General features: G+C 36.0%; 2 protein-coding genes and 1 long non-coding RNA gene across 4 annotated transcripts in view; 2 read left to right on the forward strand and 1 right to left on the reverse strand.

Moving 5' to 3' along the window:
* Nucleotides 1-19,045, reverse strand: part of LOC118213654 — a 68,713-nt gene that overhangs the window by 7,646 nt on the left and 42,022 nt on the right. The gene's annotated exons all lie outside the window — the stretch shown is intronic.
* On the forward strand, nucleotides 8,675-10,511 carry LOC118213652 (homeobox protein Hox-D12a-like). Its single transcript, XM_035392666.1, has 2 exons — nucleotides 8,675-9,209; nucleotides 9,571-10,511. The coding sequence occupies exons 1-2, from the start codon at nucleotides 8,684-8,686 to the stop codon at nucleotides 9,807-9,809; spliced, it is 765 nt and encodes a 254-aa protein (XP_035248557.1). The 5' UTR covers nucleotides 8,675-8,683; the 3' UTR covers nucleotides 9,810-10,511.
* Nucleotides 14,814-16,723, forward strand: LOC118213650 (homeobox protein Hox-D11a-like). The gene is made up of 2 exons (XM_035392663.1): nucleotides 14,814-15,472; nucleotides 15,979-16,723. The coding sequence occupies exons 1-2, from the start codon at nucleotides 14,866-14,868 to the stop codon at nucleotides 16,209-16,211; spliced, it is 840 nt and encodes a 279-aa protein (XP_035248554.1). The 5' UTR covers nucleotides 14,814-14,865; the 3' UTR covers nucleotides 16,212-16,723.

Consider the following 19,045-nt stretch of genomic DNA (forward strand, 5'->3'; position numbering starts at 1 on the left):
ATGCAGGCTAAACAAGCTTGTACTTAATCATTTTTGTCAGATTATCAAAATGCATTTTATATATTGACTTAAAATCAAACCAAAATTTTAAACCAGGTATTTAAACCATTTTTTAAAACTTATTGCTTGCAGCAGTTGCAATAAAACTACTTTAAGCATGAATAGCTTATTTACATCTACATTTCCATCTTATCCAAAGCCAGTTAAACAAGTGATTTGAACTTCAGAATGCCAACCTATAGCTTTAAATCCACATAGCATTCACAAGCTTTGAAAGCGGTTTTTAAAGATGCCGAATCTGATGAAATACCATCGGCTGTGGAAAAAACAGCAGTACCAGCATGTACATGGATGCTACTGTTATTGCATACACTCGGGAGGTCATTCACAAATCTAGAAAAAAAGCAAAGGACCCAAGATGGTGCCTTGTGGTACTGTCCTTTCAATGGCTGGATGTTTGGACTGATGTCCTCTTAAACACATAGAATATGCCACAGTGCATTAAAACCTGTGAGGCCCTATTATGCTCCACATACCATCAGTGAGCTGAATAACATGGTTGCTGAGATAGAGACTGAAAGCTTCTCATTCACTGCCGTATCTCACTGACTGAATAACTCTGGACTGAAGGACAGAGCCTGAAGGGTCGGAGGCTCATTACTACACTTGCAGCTGATTGGACAAATCAGAAGTACTGCTGAATGAAGAGTCACATGGGAGCCAAATCAACCAATCTTCACAGAGAATGGAGCCAAACCATCACTGGAAGGAGACAGAATGCCCACCACTACTTCCTTCCCAAACCCTAAGCTGTACTGAATAACTGCTCACAAATTTTTTTTTTCAATGTGCAAAAGCCAAATTACTCACGGATGCAAAACATACTGCTTCCATGCATCTGTTAAAAGGCACTTCCTAAAATCAGTAAAAAATACCAAAATACTAATATAAAAATGGCAACTAAACTCAAAGATACATATTCACCTATTTGTTTCAAGCGCACTAAACAAGCCCTGTTCCAAAGCGGTAGGACATACATTTCCACACATTTATTAGTGTAACAGTCTTTTTTTCCTTTTACAATCTCATCTTTAACGTTCTCCAGATGCTGTGTCACATCGAGCAGACAAATCTCCCAAGTCTAAGGTTTTGTATATAGACTGCACTTGGAAATAGCAGCACATAAAGGCTTTATAAATCCTTCCAATCACGGTCATTGATATTTCATACTCCATACTTAGGCGTCCCAAAGCATCTGCTACAGTGAAACATACCGAGACTTCCAACGTGCTTCACATTTTTATTATGATCGGTATTCTATCAACACTAATAGACATAAAACCGCATTGACCTAATTAATCTGCTTTCATTTCCAATAGCTTTACCATGTTTTATTAAGGCCAAAAATAGCACTGATCCTACAAGAATATAAAGTACGTTGATAGTATGAAAACACTTGCACTTGCTTTCTTGTCTAATTCTGACTTCCTGTTAGCTGCTGTCACTTGCTTTCTGGGTTAGCCTCTGCTGAGCCGTTGATGCTCTGGCGATGAATCCATATTAGTTTGAGAGCTTGTTGAATTGGTTGGTTTACATGGTCTCATATCAGTCCTAAGCTTGACGCTCATTTATTGAAATATTCCACAGTAATCTCTTAATACGCTTTCATGCATCCTACCATATTCGTATGCTACAGGTATTCCTTCTGTAAATATAAAAAAATAACACTCATTAAAAAGCTGCGCACAAAATCAGGTTGCATAACCCTGGATACTTCCATTTTTGTTCTGTACAAAACATTCTGATTTAGCTGGTTTACATGGTCTATATATTTGAAATTGTTGGTTGTTTCGCCTTATGCATATAAATATTTCAGTGAACATCAAATTTAAGCCCAGAGTGAAATTCGTTGAACCTGAGGCTACCAGGGCACTACTAGTATATTCTTCAGTTTTTGTGAAAGGACCTTCTGCTTCTGAATTATTTTAGGGTCTTGAAACTGCTATGTCTGCCCCGTAAACAGCTAATCAAGTTAGATACTTGTTTATTATTAAGGTCTGAAAATTTTGCAAGTTTTCCTAATCATTAGAAATAACACCGATTGTATTTCATTGACGGATTTGCGTGGCGGTACATTGCAATGTTCTCCCGTATTTCTTCATGTATTCATTTTATTATTTTTGCAAGTTTTCACAGTTGTTGATGGCATACATTACATATATTCCTCTTTTTTAATTTTTTTGCTGTAAATGAAACTTGAGAAAAAAATCCACGTAAAAATAAATACACTGTAAATACCACTTTCTCAGTTTACCGGGAGTTAAGAACATGCTTTAGTTGATTCGAATCGTGTACTGTATTTGGCATATACTTTTTGATGCAGGTTCCACATACTGTATTTGGTATTCATTAACACCATCACCATGAAGAATGAAAACAAAACCATTTCCCCCCTATTCTTTTCGTGTTGATATAGGAATACAAAATTTATTTTGTATTTAATTACAATTATAGTCAATGCGATCGGTCTTAAAATGATTTCGACAGTGAACACAATCCTTGAACAAAACATTGTACCACAGAAGGATATCGGATGGTTAAACAGTATTCGCCCTTCTATTCTATTAAAACGTTTTTGATGTGATATTTTATTTTTCAAGCCGGTTTCTGAAGCGGTGATAGCTTCAACGCAGTGTCTTTCCCAATACCTTAGGCTGTCCTGTCGTGTGATATTGGACAGAGGGTAAAAGCTTCTTCGATTGCAACAACAATTAAATCAAACGTATAGGTACATTTTCATAATTAACATTTGGAAGCAATTCATCATTAGAGCATGCCAGTCAAGCGTGTACACACACACGCGCGCGCGCACACACACAAACTTTCGATTTCATGTAAACGGGACAATGTAGTCTGTTCTTGTGCACTTTATTTTCGTCCGTCTTTGGAGTTTTATTTTCTGATCAAAATCCTCCAGAATGAAACCAAAACAACACCGGGAACCTTTGTTTTGGAACGGCACCATCACCCAAGGCCGATACTTTTGTTAAAATCATGTCAAATATGTTTTGTTATAATTGAACTAAAATTTGACTGTACTGGATTTGCTTATTTTGAATCTTTTATGTTCTGAATTCAGAATTTGTTCTGACCAAATACACTGAAAAAATGTTTCATTGGATAAACATAAACGTTTAGTTTGTTACATCTAAATATAGATTTTTCTCAATTGAAAATGTACATTCAGTCAAATTGACAAATGTGGTGTAACAAACTAAAGTATAAATGTTAGTTTCATCCTTTGAAAAATGTTTTCATTGTACCCTATATTTTATTATACTTGCAATTCCATACATTCGCTTGGACCAGCGTATCTAAGCTTCTCCTGATACACCACATACTTCAAAGCATGCATTTCCAAGCTCAGACTTCATCAGAAGAGAATCACTAAATTAAGTGCAGGCTCATTTTGATCAAACAGTCTTGCTTTCAGAGCAGTGCTGTATGTGGCAGATATTATGTGAATGATCTGTGTAGCTCAAGGCTTTGACAGCCATAAGGTCCAGAGTTAAAGCTGAGCATCAAGTTTATCGCATAATCACACTAACAGTGTCTTACGCGCACAGTCATCTAAAACACCAGCGGGTTCGTGCCGTTATGTGAGTGAGTCATTTATATGTTGTAATACTGTAATACGGACTTTTGTGAAGAGGACCGTGTATGTTTGTGAACAGACAAGCGGTTTTCAGTAAGGAGCGGTACGGATATCGACAGCAAAATGGAAGAGAGGAACTGGGTGTGGAAATCCCTCCAGTTCAAGTGCGGATATTTTTATCCGTCTGTGTGTGAAATTCTCGCAGCCTAGAATCAACGGCATATCCGCTTCTCGACTCAACAGTTGCAAATCCGTTTGTCGATTTAGGTAGTAATGTGGGAAGTGCTTTGTATCCTGTTGTACGATTCCAAAATGCGCGCAGGGCTGGCCCCCAGAATAACACAATAACATGTAGGCTAAGGCACATGGACGGCTAAATTCACTGACCTATTCCAGGTTTTTTTACCGCCAACAGACGCTTCATGTCAGTTTGGGAAAACTGATTTGATATTTACTAAGGAAAACTGGTTCTTATTCCTAGATATCAGTTACGGATAGGATACCAGAAACTCTTTTGGCCATTAGCGCTAGAAAATTAATACCAAATGAATACCAGCAGAAACCGAACCCAGAACTCACCTATCTGGACAAAATCTCTCACATATAGTATTTCAACGGATTTCAAACTGAGTGGGTTAAACAATAATAAAAATAATAACGACAAGGATAATAATAATAATGCAAACAGAATCAACAGTCATAATCATAACAATAATTAAATAATGACAAGTAGGCTTTAGTTATTTTACATAATGATAATAATAATAATAATAATAATAATAATTACAATTATAATAATTATAAGATGACTGGTTGTTGTTTTGTTGTTGTTAGTAGCAGTCTTAGCAATATTAGTATAGTGTTCTTGCTGGCGTTTCAGACTTTAGGGGTTAGCCAATGTTCAGTTTTTTTCCGCGTTTGCGCTTTATAGATACACATAATTTCAAACGAAAATAATCGTTTTATTACCTTATGACTATGTTGAACATGTGCCTTGGCATAAAACCTACAGATAAGTACACGTATTTTGCCAGAGTAGTCACAGGAAAGTATTTTTCAGAAACATGCATCATTTAAAATTATTAACCAGAAATGTTATTTTATTAAACTGGATAAGCGCAAAACCCGTTGAATGGAACAGGATTTGGCTAGGCCACAAGCATTCGTTGCAAAAAAAAGCTATGAACACTCTAAAATGTGATACCGATATTAACAACAACAATAAACAACGAATTAAAATATATAGGCTAGTCAGAAATTCTCCATTACAATCACATTAATATTTATTAGGCCCAACTGAAGCAAAATAAATATTGAGAAAGTTAAGGACAAATATAACAAGAAAATTGAAACTACAGCCTGTAAGATGCATTATTTCAATGCATTAGGCTACACGGATGGCATACACGAAACCTGTACGACTGTTGGATACCATGGACACCCCAAATTAAAACGGTTTTAGATTATTATTTTCTTTGGGAACGAAACTACTGAATTAGCTTCCCGTGTCAACGATTCCAATGGGCAAGAGAGAGAAAAGAGAGGGCGTTACTACGAACTGCGGTTTAAGAAACCCGAAGAATTAACCATTCCCATCAAGATACCAAATATTCCTGAATCAGTCCGCCACAGACACAGGCCACAATTTAACATCAGATTCGCAGAGTTCAAGACAGTTAGGCTATATTTACGAACAAAAAGTTAAACGCATGCTGCCAGAAAGCTAATATCGGCCTAAATAGCCGACATAAGCCCCAATCTGAATAACACAAGACCTGAAATCTGTTGAGAAGTGAACATTTTCTTTTCACGTATAGTATATTTCTCAATTTCTTTCTGTCCTTGGTTACAATACATATTATTTCTATGTAAAATATTTGTTTTCATTCAGTCAGTACAACATTTAATTATTTTCAAGCCAGACTATTTAAATATTTATAATTCAATGTGTAAATCTGATTTTCTTTTACTTTTGATTTTAATGTATTTTTTTTTTAGGTTTAAATTTAGGTTGCATGTACGCGTGTGAATATCATACCTAATATTTGCATCAGATATGAACAGATAAGTACTTTATGAGGTAAAGTAGCGTTGCTCAGTTTAAGAGTACAATTGAGTTGCGCTTTTGAAAACTACTGTGCAGTTCCTTCACATTTGAGACAATTACAACAATATATATCCGAACATCTACTGGCCTGCTCAATGCAACTTTGTTAAACTTGTTGATATTCATGTCTTGACCAGCTCATAGCCTACAGGATCTGTAAAAGCAGCTTCCTGGTTAAATATTGGTTAAATATTGTTCGGATGTGTGGTACTGGGCACGTGAAGTTGAAAAAACGCTTCAAATGTAACCTTGATAACTCGTTTAAATAACAAGCATGGCTATATAAATATCACTATTGTAATTAGGACACAATCGTAATTATTATTACGGCATACGCATGCAATGGAAATGGTTTCTTTTTTGGAAGTCGATCCTTTTTGCCTCCAGTCTCTTAAACATGGCCAGACATACCGAATAAAATGGCAGTCTATTTATAGTGATGCTTAAATTGATATGAACGTCCGTTTAAATTTAAATACGTTGTACATAATATATCACTTTTAAATAAACAAGTAAGGCACACATTACTCCAAATGCATATTTGACATATTAAGCAACAGTAATACAAGTGATTTTGTTAATAGTCAAATCCAATCACATTGGATAGCCAGCTCATATTGTTCAAAGGTAACTGTATTCCAATAGTCTTGGTGTAAACTCTTCAGAACAAGTACCAGCACGATGCAGATTTTTTTTTCAATATCAGTCCTAACATTTAAATTAGAAGTCGTATTAAAGAAGTATAACTTAACATTTTCATCACTATCACTTTAACACTATTTCAGCAGACCGTGACCTTCACTTAATAAACAGACTGAAATCTGGACCAATGTTGCCATCTGGCGGATGAAGTATGTTATTGCATCGCAGAGGAGACTCCGTCGATTTTAATCATAAAATGGGCGAACTGATACAACGTTCGAGCAGTAGTAAGACATACGCTGCTTTCTTTGGGTAGCTTAAAGGATTGCGATTTTTTAAAAATAACCAATAGATGACTATAAATAACCTAACTGTAAAAGAAGACCAGGCCTAAATAAGGTCAAAGCTAAGTAGATTTCTATTCACCTGACGCTGTACTCGGCTCTCTTTGCACCTCCGCACATTCAGAAACACATGCTACTGACAGAGTAAATAAAATAATGCAGACGAAAAGAGTGCGTTTGTCTGCGCCGCATGCGCCTTGTGTCTGTAGCGCTCATTTGAATTTTGAGACAACACTATGCTTTTTCCCGCTTGACGCAAACTGCGTTTCATGATAGAGCTGTGTGAAAGCTGCCATTCGAATTGTTTAGTTTTAGGATTTAGCTGTCTGAACTCTGAACTCTGTTGCAGCATATAGATTCTTAATGGCTGATTTTTTTTTCTGGCAAAGAAACTGCTTTAAAGAATTCAAGTCAGAGCAGTATTTAACAACAAAATAACATGTGTTTTCCCCGGGAGAATAATGTATTTCAGTCTCTTCGAGTATATTCGACTGCCTCTTGAAGCTTTTCAGCGAAACGGTCTTTATCAAGTGGGAACCACGATTAGGGCTGATGGGTAATATACACCGGGCGCGTGCACTTGGGGACATACAGTCGCAGATGAGTCTTATATGTCGCATGGATAGTTTACGTCATTAATAATCGTTTATATGTTGGGCTATATGATATATTTAGGAAGTTATTTTCTCTTTAAATTTATTCTATTGCTACAAATTATGAATGACGAACGCAGATGGGCTGTATGGCCTGTTGTCCTTAACTTTTCTAATCTTCTTATGACGTCATGTACAGCGGCAATAATAAATGAATGATTGTTGTCGATGTTGTTGTTGTTGTTGCTAGTAATTATGCAAAACATAAGATATTTAAAAACATGGATTTAACCTATTAACATTGAACATGGCATTTATAACATTTAGCCTATTTAGTTCATAGTGTCTGTTTTCAGAATTGTATTTACAAGAAAATACGTCGTGCATTTTATTTAGATCAAAATTTCATGTATTTTATGGATGTTTAAATATATTCATACAGTGGTCTACTTACAGAATTTTATGCAAATATTATAGTAGGGATTTGATGTCTAAGCTCGATAACTGAACGAATGAATCAGCACGTAAAGCAGATACAACAGAAAAGAAATAACAATATAATACCATTATGGAATTACATTTTTGCAATAAAATGATTTAAATATATAATATTCAATTTTTAAAATTTATTCTGACAATACATCCCAGTATTGTTCGAGAGGAATAATTTTATACCTGAAATTCCGTATTATTTACATATTCGGCATTGTTATGCTTCAGTGATGAAAAATAACCCTTTTTATAACTCTTGCATGTTGACGCACAGCGCGTGCGGCACTGGGGCTCAGGTCAGGCGAGTGCTAGGCTATTTATTCATTGCATGCATAGCAAATTGTAACTGTAGAACTGTAGTAAGGGCATTTAATCCTTACTGAAGTCACTGGCGTTTTCCGATTACTTTTGCTACAAGAGCAAAGCAATAAAAAGGTGTAGTGGTTTGCTCACTACCAGTGGCTTGAAAAACACTTACTTGCAGGAAGCACACAACTGGATTTAAAGTCAATAAATTAATACACGCGTGGTATTTTTCACAGTATCTGAGGAAATGCTTACTGCGGTGTTGGCCCACAATGATTCTTATCAAAACAACTTAATTCCAAATAGAAAACATGAACACCTAACTGACACATATGATTAATACTATATATATATATATGCAACTATATATATATATATATATATATATAGTTGCATATCTCAGTAAAACTGGATGGGGAGGAGCTGTACAACATGGTTTGCATATCACGTGATACAGTTTTACCAAATCAACTATTACCTTCCGTCTACTCTTTAGGTCAGGCTAAAAAGGTCTGCAAGAATCGTTTGTGTTTTCTCCCTGGAAATGTGTGAGCACAATATCCTTAACTCTGGCTATGTCGGTTCTCTTTTGAATTTTCCCTCACCGGACTCGTTTTACTTCTCCAACATACGAAGCAATGGAGGCCAGGTCGCGGGGCTTCCCCCGATTTCGTACAGCAGAAGAGACGTATGCTCGTTCCCGTGGACTTCATCAAGTTCGTGCACATCTCCACCGCAGAGCCGAGCCTTCAGCGGTTACTCTCAGCCGTTCATTACGAATTCAACGCATCAGTGTACAAGCCCAAACAATCACAAGGGCCAACGGGAAGATTCTAGTAAATACTATTTTCAGGATACAAACCTCAAGCCCGAGGAGTCTGAAATGCAAACATCCTCTTTTGCAGGTGATTGTGGAATAACATATTCTGTTGCTTCCCTCAAACATGGAATTTCAAACTTGGAGAGACTTTCGCAAAACGCTGGCCACGCTGAACTCAATTCCAGCACTCAGGCAATAACCGAAGGCATCAAACAGTCGGTCAACTCCAATGTTACAGTGGCATCTTCAAGTAAGTGAGCCAGGGCATCGCTTTCCGATGGTACACAACTCTTCATCAATATTCATAATGCTTATAGTCGCACTACATCCAGTAGGCCTTTGTAGGCCTATTTGAACACAGATAGTGCTGTATGGAGTAGTCTTTTGATTTTTAAAAATTACGCATAACCTACACAGACATTTAGTATAACTCACATTTAGGAATGTATCATATTTGACCTTAGTGCAAAGAGTCCACCGAGATTAAGCACATACTATATATATACTATATATATATAGTTAGTCAAATGAGTTGACCGATATAAAGTGTGGTTTTGATACTGGTGCATAAAAAAACCATTTGTTGATTGGATTTGATTTCTCTTTTGCAGGTGTACACTGGGGCCCGTTACAAGTGAGATCCAGAAAGAAACGTAAACCGTATACGAAGCCACAGCTCTCTGAGCTAGAGAACGAATTTCTGATGAATGAATTCATAAACAGACAGAAACGAAAGGAGCTCTCTGACAGACTGAACCTCAGCGATCAGCAAGTAAAAATCTGGTTTCAGAATCGAAGGATGAAAAAGAAAAGACTGATGATGCGCGAACGCGCATTTTCAATGTATTGAGAAGTCCCAGCGACAATGACCTGCGCACGAGCCTAGGCGAGTTTCCTTTCCGGATGAAGGGGACCTTTTCGGAAGTCAGCCAGATGAAGTCCACCGTCGAGCTATCGGCTCAAGATAGCTATGAACTCTCACTAAGAAGTGTTCAAATGTGTCTATTTCTGAATTAATATGAAAGCATACGTCCCAGAGGTTCTGCTTTGCAGCTGCATAGTAAATTGATTGGAATGTTTGAGTATATGAACGCATATATCTTCTATTAAATCGTTAGAATTTAGAGGAAATGTGGAAAAACGTTTTAGCCTTACTCAAGTAATGGAAGCAAGTGATGAATAACGCGTATTGTGTCGAGCATGCAATTAGAATATGAATACAGTGTTTAAAATGTCTTTATCTCCCCTTATGAAATTCTGTCATTTACTGTAGACGACAAATTATATTTTAAATTTGACAATTTGGCATGTTACAAAGTATTTCCAGAGGATCTGTTTGCGCCTGTTTTAGTGTCGCATGATCAATATGTCGTCCATGATTATTTGTGTGATATAGAAATGCAGTAACTTAAAATCCAAGAAGACCACCTCGAATAATGTCCAAATGATTGCAGGAAAAAATGATGCACAATACCGCTGTCCCATGTATGGGTGTATGTATGTGTGTATGTGTGTATGGATGTATGTATGTATGTATATATTTGTTTTAATGTATAACCAATTCAATTGTTTTAATAAATATAAAGACTGCAATTGGGCCCTTATTCTGCTGAGTGAAACAGAACAAGTTAATCGTGTTAATTATTGTACCTGTATTATTTGAATGTTTATCTAATAATTTAGTATATCCAATTCATAAAGCGATTGTTGTTCATACATACATAGTAGAAAATGTTCAGTATTTGTACAAGTCACAGGACAACGTTGTTTGTTGTTTGAGACAGATGTCCTTGAGTGAGAGTTGTGTATTCTGTGGGTCTTTAAAAGTTTAATTGCGGGCAGAGTCCAAGCTCAAGTTCGCTGAGAAGTAAACCAAGAGAAGTATAGACTAAGACTAAGAGTAACTAAGTTACTACAACTCTCCAAACGTGGTTCATTTACAACGAAGCTTAGATGTGTTTAATAATATATTTTGGAGCACACAATGGCCTCATAAAATCATTTTTGGCAATGCTGCATCACAAGTTGTTGATTATATCTGTCAGGGCGGAGTAACAGGGTATTTCTGTTGCTATGTTTATGATTTGGTCATTTGTCGGTGCAATGTTTATAATAGATCAAGGGTAATAGATAAATGTTGTCAGTATAAGAATGCTTACTTACATTGGTCTTTGTTGTGTATATTATTGCGTAAATTGACTAGTTTAACAGCATATAATCTGTTCTGAGATGCATTATCGAAAAGAAAGGTAACAGGTAGAGATGTATCAAATGCTATCGGTTTAAATGGTGCACTGTAAGAAACTACCACAACTGCAATTAAATAAAAGTGGACTACTCAAATAAATAAAGAAATTGCATTACATTACAAATATTTCATTTGAATACGAATGGATTCACAATTTTCTGTTTACGGATACTTGGGAAATACAATTCAATTCAAATTTCGTCTATACCATATCATTCTTTAGAAGAATTTTGATTTCAAAAATGAAAATATGATCCACATATGTGCCTAAATGAAGAACTTGTAAAACTTCCCACTGAAGTCAATATTATTTTGTTTCTGCTTTGAACACACGCGACATACGAACAGCAGCGAGGGCATGATTTTGTTGATATTCTGATTTGTCCCCTTTGGCTTTTGAACCGCCAACTTAGGATGCGTGCCATATAATAATTTAATTGAAATGCAAACGAAAATCAAAATATTGTTAACGTAACGACAGCTGATAAGAGTTTTTTTTCATTCAGCAATTCAGCAGAGCCAGCCGCTAGCATAAACACTGTATGTTGTCGTTTAGGGTCTCAGGCGTTCCTGGGCCTCATAATTCAAGTCTTGATATACTTGAGCATTTTTGGGGCCACAACAGCATTCTTATTTTAGGCCACCAAAACCCAAGGGTTCTGTGTTTGAGACTAAAGTCCTCCGAATGTTCGAAGGTGTACCACTCAACAGATTTCCGGCGTCATATTAAAGTAGCCTGACCACTCACAAATATAGGCAGCTACTCCCCGATGCCACCACACATTTATAAAAAGAACAAAATTGTCACTTGTAAGCAGTCATTTTGATTTAAGAAAATAGAAATGCATCTATACAGGTTTTGAAAACATGTCTCCGCAAATGGCTGGGCACATCATGTCATTCTCAATTCTTACCAGCTAGACCATGAGACGGTGAATTTCTTGACCTTCAAGACTGCTTTCGTCCTTGGGAAAGTAATTTCACTTTTGTTGTTGTTGTTGTTGTTGAGCAATTTATCCAAAATAATTTTAGGAAACTTGAAAATGAACAAATGTTGAATGACGTCGTTTTCCCATTCTGTGGGGCTGTTCACGAGAGCCCTGCCAGACGGCGTCTGTTCAAGGTCTCTAGATGCAGGACGCCATAACAAAGTTAAGGTCAAGTTAACGTCCCATCTCGCAATGCAGTAATTTAAATACACACCCCTCCATTTAACCAAAAATGTAGCCATACAACCTTTAAGTCACATTTAAACAGCTTTTTTTTTCATTTAAAGATGAACGAGTAATGTATAGAATGTATATAAAAAGTAAGGACTTGCCTTTATGTTTGGTATGTGTGTATGTGTGTGATTTTGTAATTATATTTAAATGATTATTCTTAAAGTTACTGTTACTTTAGTACGTAGTTTCAGCACGTCACATTGTAATGTTAAGAGATAATAATGATATTTTTAACAATATGTTTCCAGTTTACATGTATAACGAAATAGTTGATCTTAATAGGCGACCAAAAAAGTGATTAACAAACTTAATCGACTCTGTTGGTATCTTTCGTTGATAGTCAAGAAATTAAAGCCACAAATCCGTTGTTTTTTTATTGAACATGCAACACATTTTCACTGTAACTTATATTCCAATTCTTGGGTTGATCTTGACATTGTCGGCAGCCGATCTCCACCCTAGTGCCTGTACACTTTAACACAAACATGTCCCTTTGTCTGTATGTGATAAAATGATTTGAATGGTGACGGTTACTGGCTAATGTGGGGTCTCGTCGTCAAACCGTGGCTATTCCCAGCCAGAGGAGTTTTGTACTTTGAGGTGTAAATGTTCTTCAACAAAACATTTTAGAAGTAATCTAACTTTTAACTACTGCAGCGGATTCGATTGAAAATGTCAAGTCTGTGAATAACATTGCCTGGGTAAAGTATCAGTTTTTATTTAATATAGTTGCATTGATTTAACTTGTGTTTGCACTGCAAGTAGATCTGGATAAGAGCGTCTGCTAAATGCCAGTAATGCAATGTAATATTCTATTTAAATTTATGTTTGCTTAAAGTCCATCACCAAATCAGCACAATTGTTTCATCGCGAGATAAAAAGCGGCGTTGGTGTAAGATAAAGGGCGTTTATAATAACGTAAGATTGCGTGCAATCTGCACGCAGATCCAAATAGTTAACATAATAAAGTAATGTAATATCGCTTTTTCTTTTAAGATTCCTTCCTTTCTTTCCACTTATTTTCTGTTTTTTTTTTTACTGTATTGCTTGAATTAATCCTTCGCATTGTTTTTTTTTCTATAAATTTGGTCTCTGTCAGAAAGTTAGTTACGCCTTGAGAATATACTCGAATAACTAAATGCTAATGGTCATACAGTATAATCTTCCGTGTTAATTCAACTCCGAGATGAGAAATAAATGTACTCGATTACAATATACTCTTTCAGAGTAAAATTCACGCTATCAAAGTTCAACACCAAACATTTTGTTGTGTAGCCTGTAGTGCAGATTTCAGAATTCTAAGATAAATAGTTTAAATCACTAGCAACAAAATACTATTTATCGAAAAACAGTACTGGAGAGTATGTCAAGTAAGCAATATAATTTCCTCAACTGTTTATTATTAAACAATGTGCATATTTATCTTCGTGTTAAATATAAAACGTTTCTTGCTTCAGCGCAGAAATGCCACAACTAATCCATAGCCTATACTTAAACAAATTCTCATTATCTTTAATATCTGAAGTTATTCAACAATTTTCGCTTTCAGTGCCACGTATTTTACTTGACACGTATTATGTGGGCTAACTAGTTTGTACTGAGGTTTATTTATTTATTTATTTATTTATTTATTTATTTATTTTTGGGGAGGGGGGGCGAGGGACCTTGTATATATAGTGTAAAATAGGCTATATGGGCTATTTTAAGAGTTTCTGGGACGATTTTGATTACGCATTCATAAATATAATAATTTCGCTATATAATCCATCTCAGGGAAAAACGATAGCATGATGCGCCTTGAATCGTAACTTCTCGGTTAGAGATTTTGAATTTAATACAAAAGAGTTGGCTGCTGTTTAGTTAAAAACAAATGTTTTAAACCCATCTAGTGAATGCTCCACCGAGCAAAAAGTCACACAAATAGATAGTTGGGCGAATCATGTTTAAACCGCGTTTTCAACTGTGATAAAACATGCATGCAGCCTACACACTTTATATTGTTATTGGTGAAAGAAGTAGGTTTTGATATGTCTGATGTTTTGCGAGATTGTGATGCTTGCAACTGCAACCCAAACAGATTCCTTGAGAGCAGGCTACCCTTTGATGCAGTATTTCAGCAATTGTTTACTAACGTCTAATTCGTGGGCGAAAGTCTGATTTACATTTGGGTCCCTGGCCGAGGCAACCAATGAAAGGACTTGCACATTCGTCTACGGGTTGCTCAGGATAGCTTATAATGACCGATATTGATATATGGTAATTTCTTTACCAGATCACATGACACGATTGCCTCAAGAATCGATCAAGATGAACTGCACGTCAGCCCACGTTTCCGATTTCCCCTCTCGCGGGTCCTGTACTCGCGCCTGTAGTGCAATACATGGCCAAAGTTTAACACGCTCGCGCTGCCTCTTCCTACTCGCAAAGAAGAAGACATGACGGAGTGTGATGATCGCAGCAACTGTACCTCAAATATGTATTTGCCAAGTTGCACTTATTATGTATCGGCAGCAGATTTTTCATCTGTCCCGTCGTTTTTACCGCAGACGTCTTCGTGTCAAGTAAAATTCCCGTACTCTTCCAACATAGCTCAAGTCCAACCTGTTCGAGAAGTTGCGTTCAGAGACTATGGACTCGATCACCCGAGCAAATGGCATTACAGGGGTAATTACGCTTCTTACTATCAAACGGACGACTTTATGCATCGAGATCTAATGCAGGCTTCGGGCAGAACGGACATGATATTCAAAAATGATTCAATGTACAGCCATCACGGCGGCACAAATCCATCTTGTAATTTTTTCGCAAATACTGGTAGAAATGGCGTTCTCCCACAAGGATTCGATCAGTTTTTTGAGACCATGAACTCCAACACTGAAAAATCTAACTCGGACTCTTCGAAAAGAAAGTCGGAATCCACGCCACCCGGAAATACGGAATGTACTAAACTGTCTTCAGATCAGGCGAAACAAGAGCCAGCTGGATGCATGGACGAAGACTCCTCTGTATCAAACAGCGGCGAAGAGAAGAGCGACGGCTCAAGTAAGTACAATCATTGAATGGAGGTTAGAGTACAAGTCCACTTCTTTGTCTTCGTTCATTTTACGTACATGTTTAAAATCATGCAAAGGTTCTTTTACACACTCTTTAAGTTTTACTTGAATGTTGTAAACACATTTACGAGGGTAAAACCGTTTTGGTGGCTATCAGTAATATTACAAATGAATAATGTCAATCTGTTTTAATGAGCAGCAGTTTACATTGTTGTTCGCCTTCTTTTATTTTTATTAAATAATGTGAATGGGTTTATTATGTCTATATTGTTTGCTGTTGAATTGTGTTCATGAGTATAAGCGCTTTTTTGTCCATTTAAAAGACCTATATAATTTGAATAAAATACCTGACCATTAACCTGCTTTCTGGTGAAGTGAATTTATGTGACCAATACATTGTAAACAACGATACATCTACTACAGCTTAACTAAAGGGGATCTGGAAAAGTATATTGATTTTTTAAAATATAAATAAAATGCAATCTTTCTTTGTAGGTTTATTAAAGTCAAGGAAAAAGAGATGTCCCTACACCAAATACCAGATCCGAGAACTTGAAAGAGAATTTTTTTTCAACGTATACATAAACAAAGAAAAGAGGCTGCAGTTATCAAGAATGTTAAATCTGACAGATCGACAGGTGAAAATATGGTTTCAGAACCGAAGAATGAAAGAGAAAAAACTGAACAGAGATCGGCTCCAGTATTTTACTGGAAACTCTTTATTCTGACATTCTGAACATTGAATTCGTGGATCTTACCAGCAACCTCCAAAAAGGAACGCTTGTGGGTCGTGAGTGTTCGGACGTTTTATACACCGAGCTTCCCTGCAGTTATGCAAGCTGCCTTAACGAGCCAAGAAAAAAGACCGAAATGACATTAACTATGCAAACCTCGTAGCACGAAAAACTCGTATCACAAGAAAAATGGACGCAAAACCGATTTTAAAAACAGAAGAAAGTAAATTGTTGGACAGAGTTACGGAAGTAAGGACATCATGACAACCTCACTGTCCATTGTGCCTCCGTTGAGATGTTAATTGTCACATTGATGTAATTGATGTGTACTATATGTTTACTTATTGCATTTCACCCAGTTCATTCGAATGATTGATATATAATATTGCATTAAGCAACGAATGGTTTGATTACAGTAATCAATGATATTATCTACTACTGGATCTATCTACGTGCATTTATTTCTGAGACGCATGTGATGTATTATCTTTATGAATGGGAAAGTATTAAATGAAACTAAAAATGGCACACGTTGAATTCTGTAATTACTTTCAGTATGTTGTTTTAAAAGCATATACTATATACTAAAAAATGGAGTGCGCTGCCTCATAATGTAGATATCGGAATATTTATGGATTTTATTAGAATAAAGACATTTAACATTGTGTAACTTTTACCCGCCACAGCATAATTGATATCTGGCCTGTGAAATGTTAAACCCCAACCACAACATTAGACAGTATATGTTCAGGAGAATCGCGGCGACGCCTCGTAAACGCATTTCATCCAAGCTTCAAGAACATAAAGGACATTCACTAAAGGGTGTTTACTAAACCTTGAACCGTCTAGACAACACAATATAAGGTAGTTGTAAATGTCTAAATGGGAGGATGTTGGACGTTCTTGTAATACTCGAAACAACCAGTGCGCCCCAAACGGGCAGCGTGTTAATTTTCAGGAGGATATATTTTATCCGAAATGAGAAATCTTGAACTCGGCAGAAAGATTTTACACTGGCAAATTTCAAATTTTAATTTCAAGTTGCCTACTATTTATTTTCTTATCTGCTTACCTACGGTGTGTGTGTGTGTGTGTGTGTGTTTGTGTCTGTGTGTGGGTGGGTAGGGGTTTGTTTGCGTTTGTGTGTGTGTGTGTGTGTGTGTGGGTGGGTGGGTGTTGGCTGTTTGTGTGTGTGTATGTGTGTGTGCGTGTTTGTATCTGTCTGGGTGGATGGGTGTTTGTGAGTATGTGTGCGTATGTTCGCACTGTTATATTAAACATTTTAGATTGCAGTCGTGGAACTTTTATAATGTCGAGGTCGTCACCTTTAGCCCAGGTATTCGAGACTGTTCTCTGATAATTTCAAATATCTGCACTGCATCAGTAGATTCCAACATGGCTGTCAGCCCATCGTTTCCAAATAACTAAAAACTCCCAGTACGTTTTCATTTTCTTATTTAGTAAAAATTTGTTGTTCTTGTGGTGATTTTGTGTATTCAGAAGAATTCTTCCGTTTTTTTTAAAGATATGCTTTGTATATTGTATACTAGATATATATATATATATCACAAAATGAAACATCACTTCAATAAAAACAAACTACGACGACTAATAATAACAATAATACTAATATCAGAGGTGGTATCATATACATGGTATTACATGTAGGCCTAGTTATTTTTTCTGTAAAAAAGAAAAGAAAAAATTAGGCAAGAGCGCGTGTGAGTTCACACGCGTAAATATTGTTCCGAATGATTGAAATATGTTCCATGTTTTAGACTCAAATATTAAGAATAAGATCACTTTCAGTGCAAATGTATGGTATATTAGTTTCCTGGCGAGGTAAATAATGTTTTATATTAACGAATTGTATCATAATGAATTGTAATAAATGTAGGAAAATACAAAAAGACAGCCCATCTCAACCAACAGTTTCATAACTGTGGCATAAACGTTACGATTTAGAGACCACGCCTTCATAAAGAGAAAAAATTGCTTAAGGGTTAACTTTTAGTAAAGTGAAAATAGAATACAATATCACTAGGCCTAACTTTATTCAAAATATATCATAGGCGACTGAATTTTTTTTTTAAATTTCAAAGACATGTTTATGTTTTAGTGATAATGATATTTTTTGTTGTTATTAACGGGTTTTGAGAGATATGTCGGCTTAAATTCCAGTTTATTATTATTATTATTATTATTTTTTGGTGCTTGTCATTTGTTGTTGTAACCGCACGAGGGCGTATCTCTACGTTAGTAATTCCTATGTATTAGTAAATAAACGTCTAATGCTATAACTGCTGAATTACTTTACAGCTGCAGTGATATTGTAATACTATTGCATTTAGCGAGTAGGCTACATATCTAAACTGAAGAAACTCTTCAACTTATACACATATATTGCGATTTCACTCAGCGTTTTAGCTCTGGCTTTGTTCGGTCAAAATATCACACATAGGCCTACAGCAAAATGCGTACATTCAAATTGGTACAGTTTTAAAATGTATTATTATTTCAATTTTAGCTAAAATAATGTATACAATTGCGTGCAATTTTTTTTTTCGGTTAAAGAGCAAATTAAGGGTTTATAAGCTATAAGATATTATACGGTAATGATAGTAATGCAGAAAGACCTTTATAACCTAAAAAGCTACATGAACTAAGACAAATGATGTCAGTAAATAATAACGCGTTTATATGAAAAAGGGCCTAGCGATGAAGTCGTGGTAACTCGTATTATGTGAAATATGTATTGTATATTAGTAGCAAGATTAAGCAATATTGTCTGAAGAGCAACTCGAGTCGAGTCTAAAATGGCCAATGTA

Source organism: Anguilla anguilla, chromosome 15, assembly GCF_013347855.1.
Source record: "Anguilla anguilla isolate fAngAng1 chromosome 15, fAngAng1.pri, whole genome shotgun sequence".
In the NCBI taxonomy this organism is placed as follows: domain Eukaryota; kingdom Metazoa; phylum Chordata; class Actinopteri; order Anguilliformes; family Anguillidae; genus Anguilla; species Anguilla anguilla.

Coding starts and splice junctions, on each gene's coding strand:
- LOC118213652 (XM_035392666.1), top strand. CDS start 8,684: ATGTGTGAGCACAATATCCTTAACTCTGGCTATGTCGGTTCTCTTTTG. Junction 9,210..9,570: donor TGTTACAGTGGCATCTTCAA/GTAAGTGAGCCA, acceptor TCTCTTTTGCAG/GTGTACACTGGGGCCCGTTA.
- LOC118213650 (XM_035392663.1), top strand. CDS start 14,866: ATGACGGAGTGTGATGATCGCAGCAACTGTACCTCAAATATGTATTTG. Junction 15,473..15,978: donor AGAGAAGAGCGACGGCTCAA/GTAAGTACAATC, acceptor CTTTCTTTGTAG/GTTTATTAAAGTCAAGGAAA.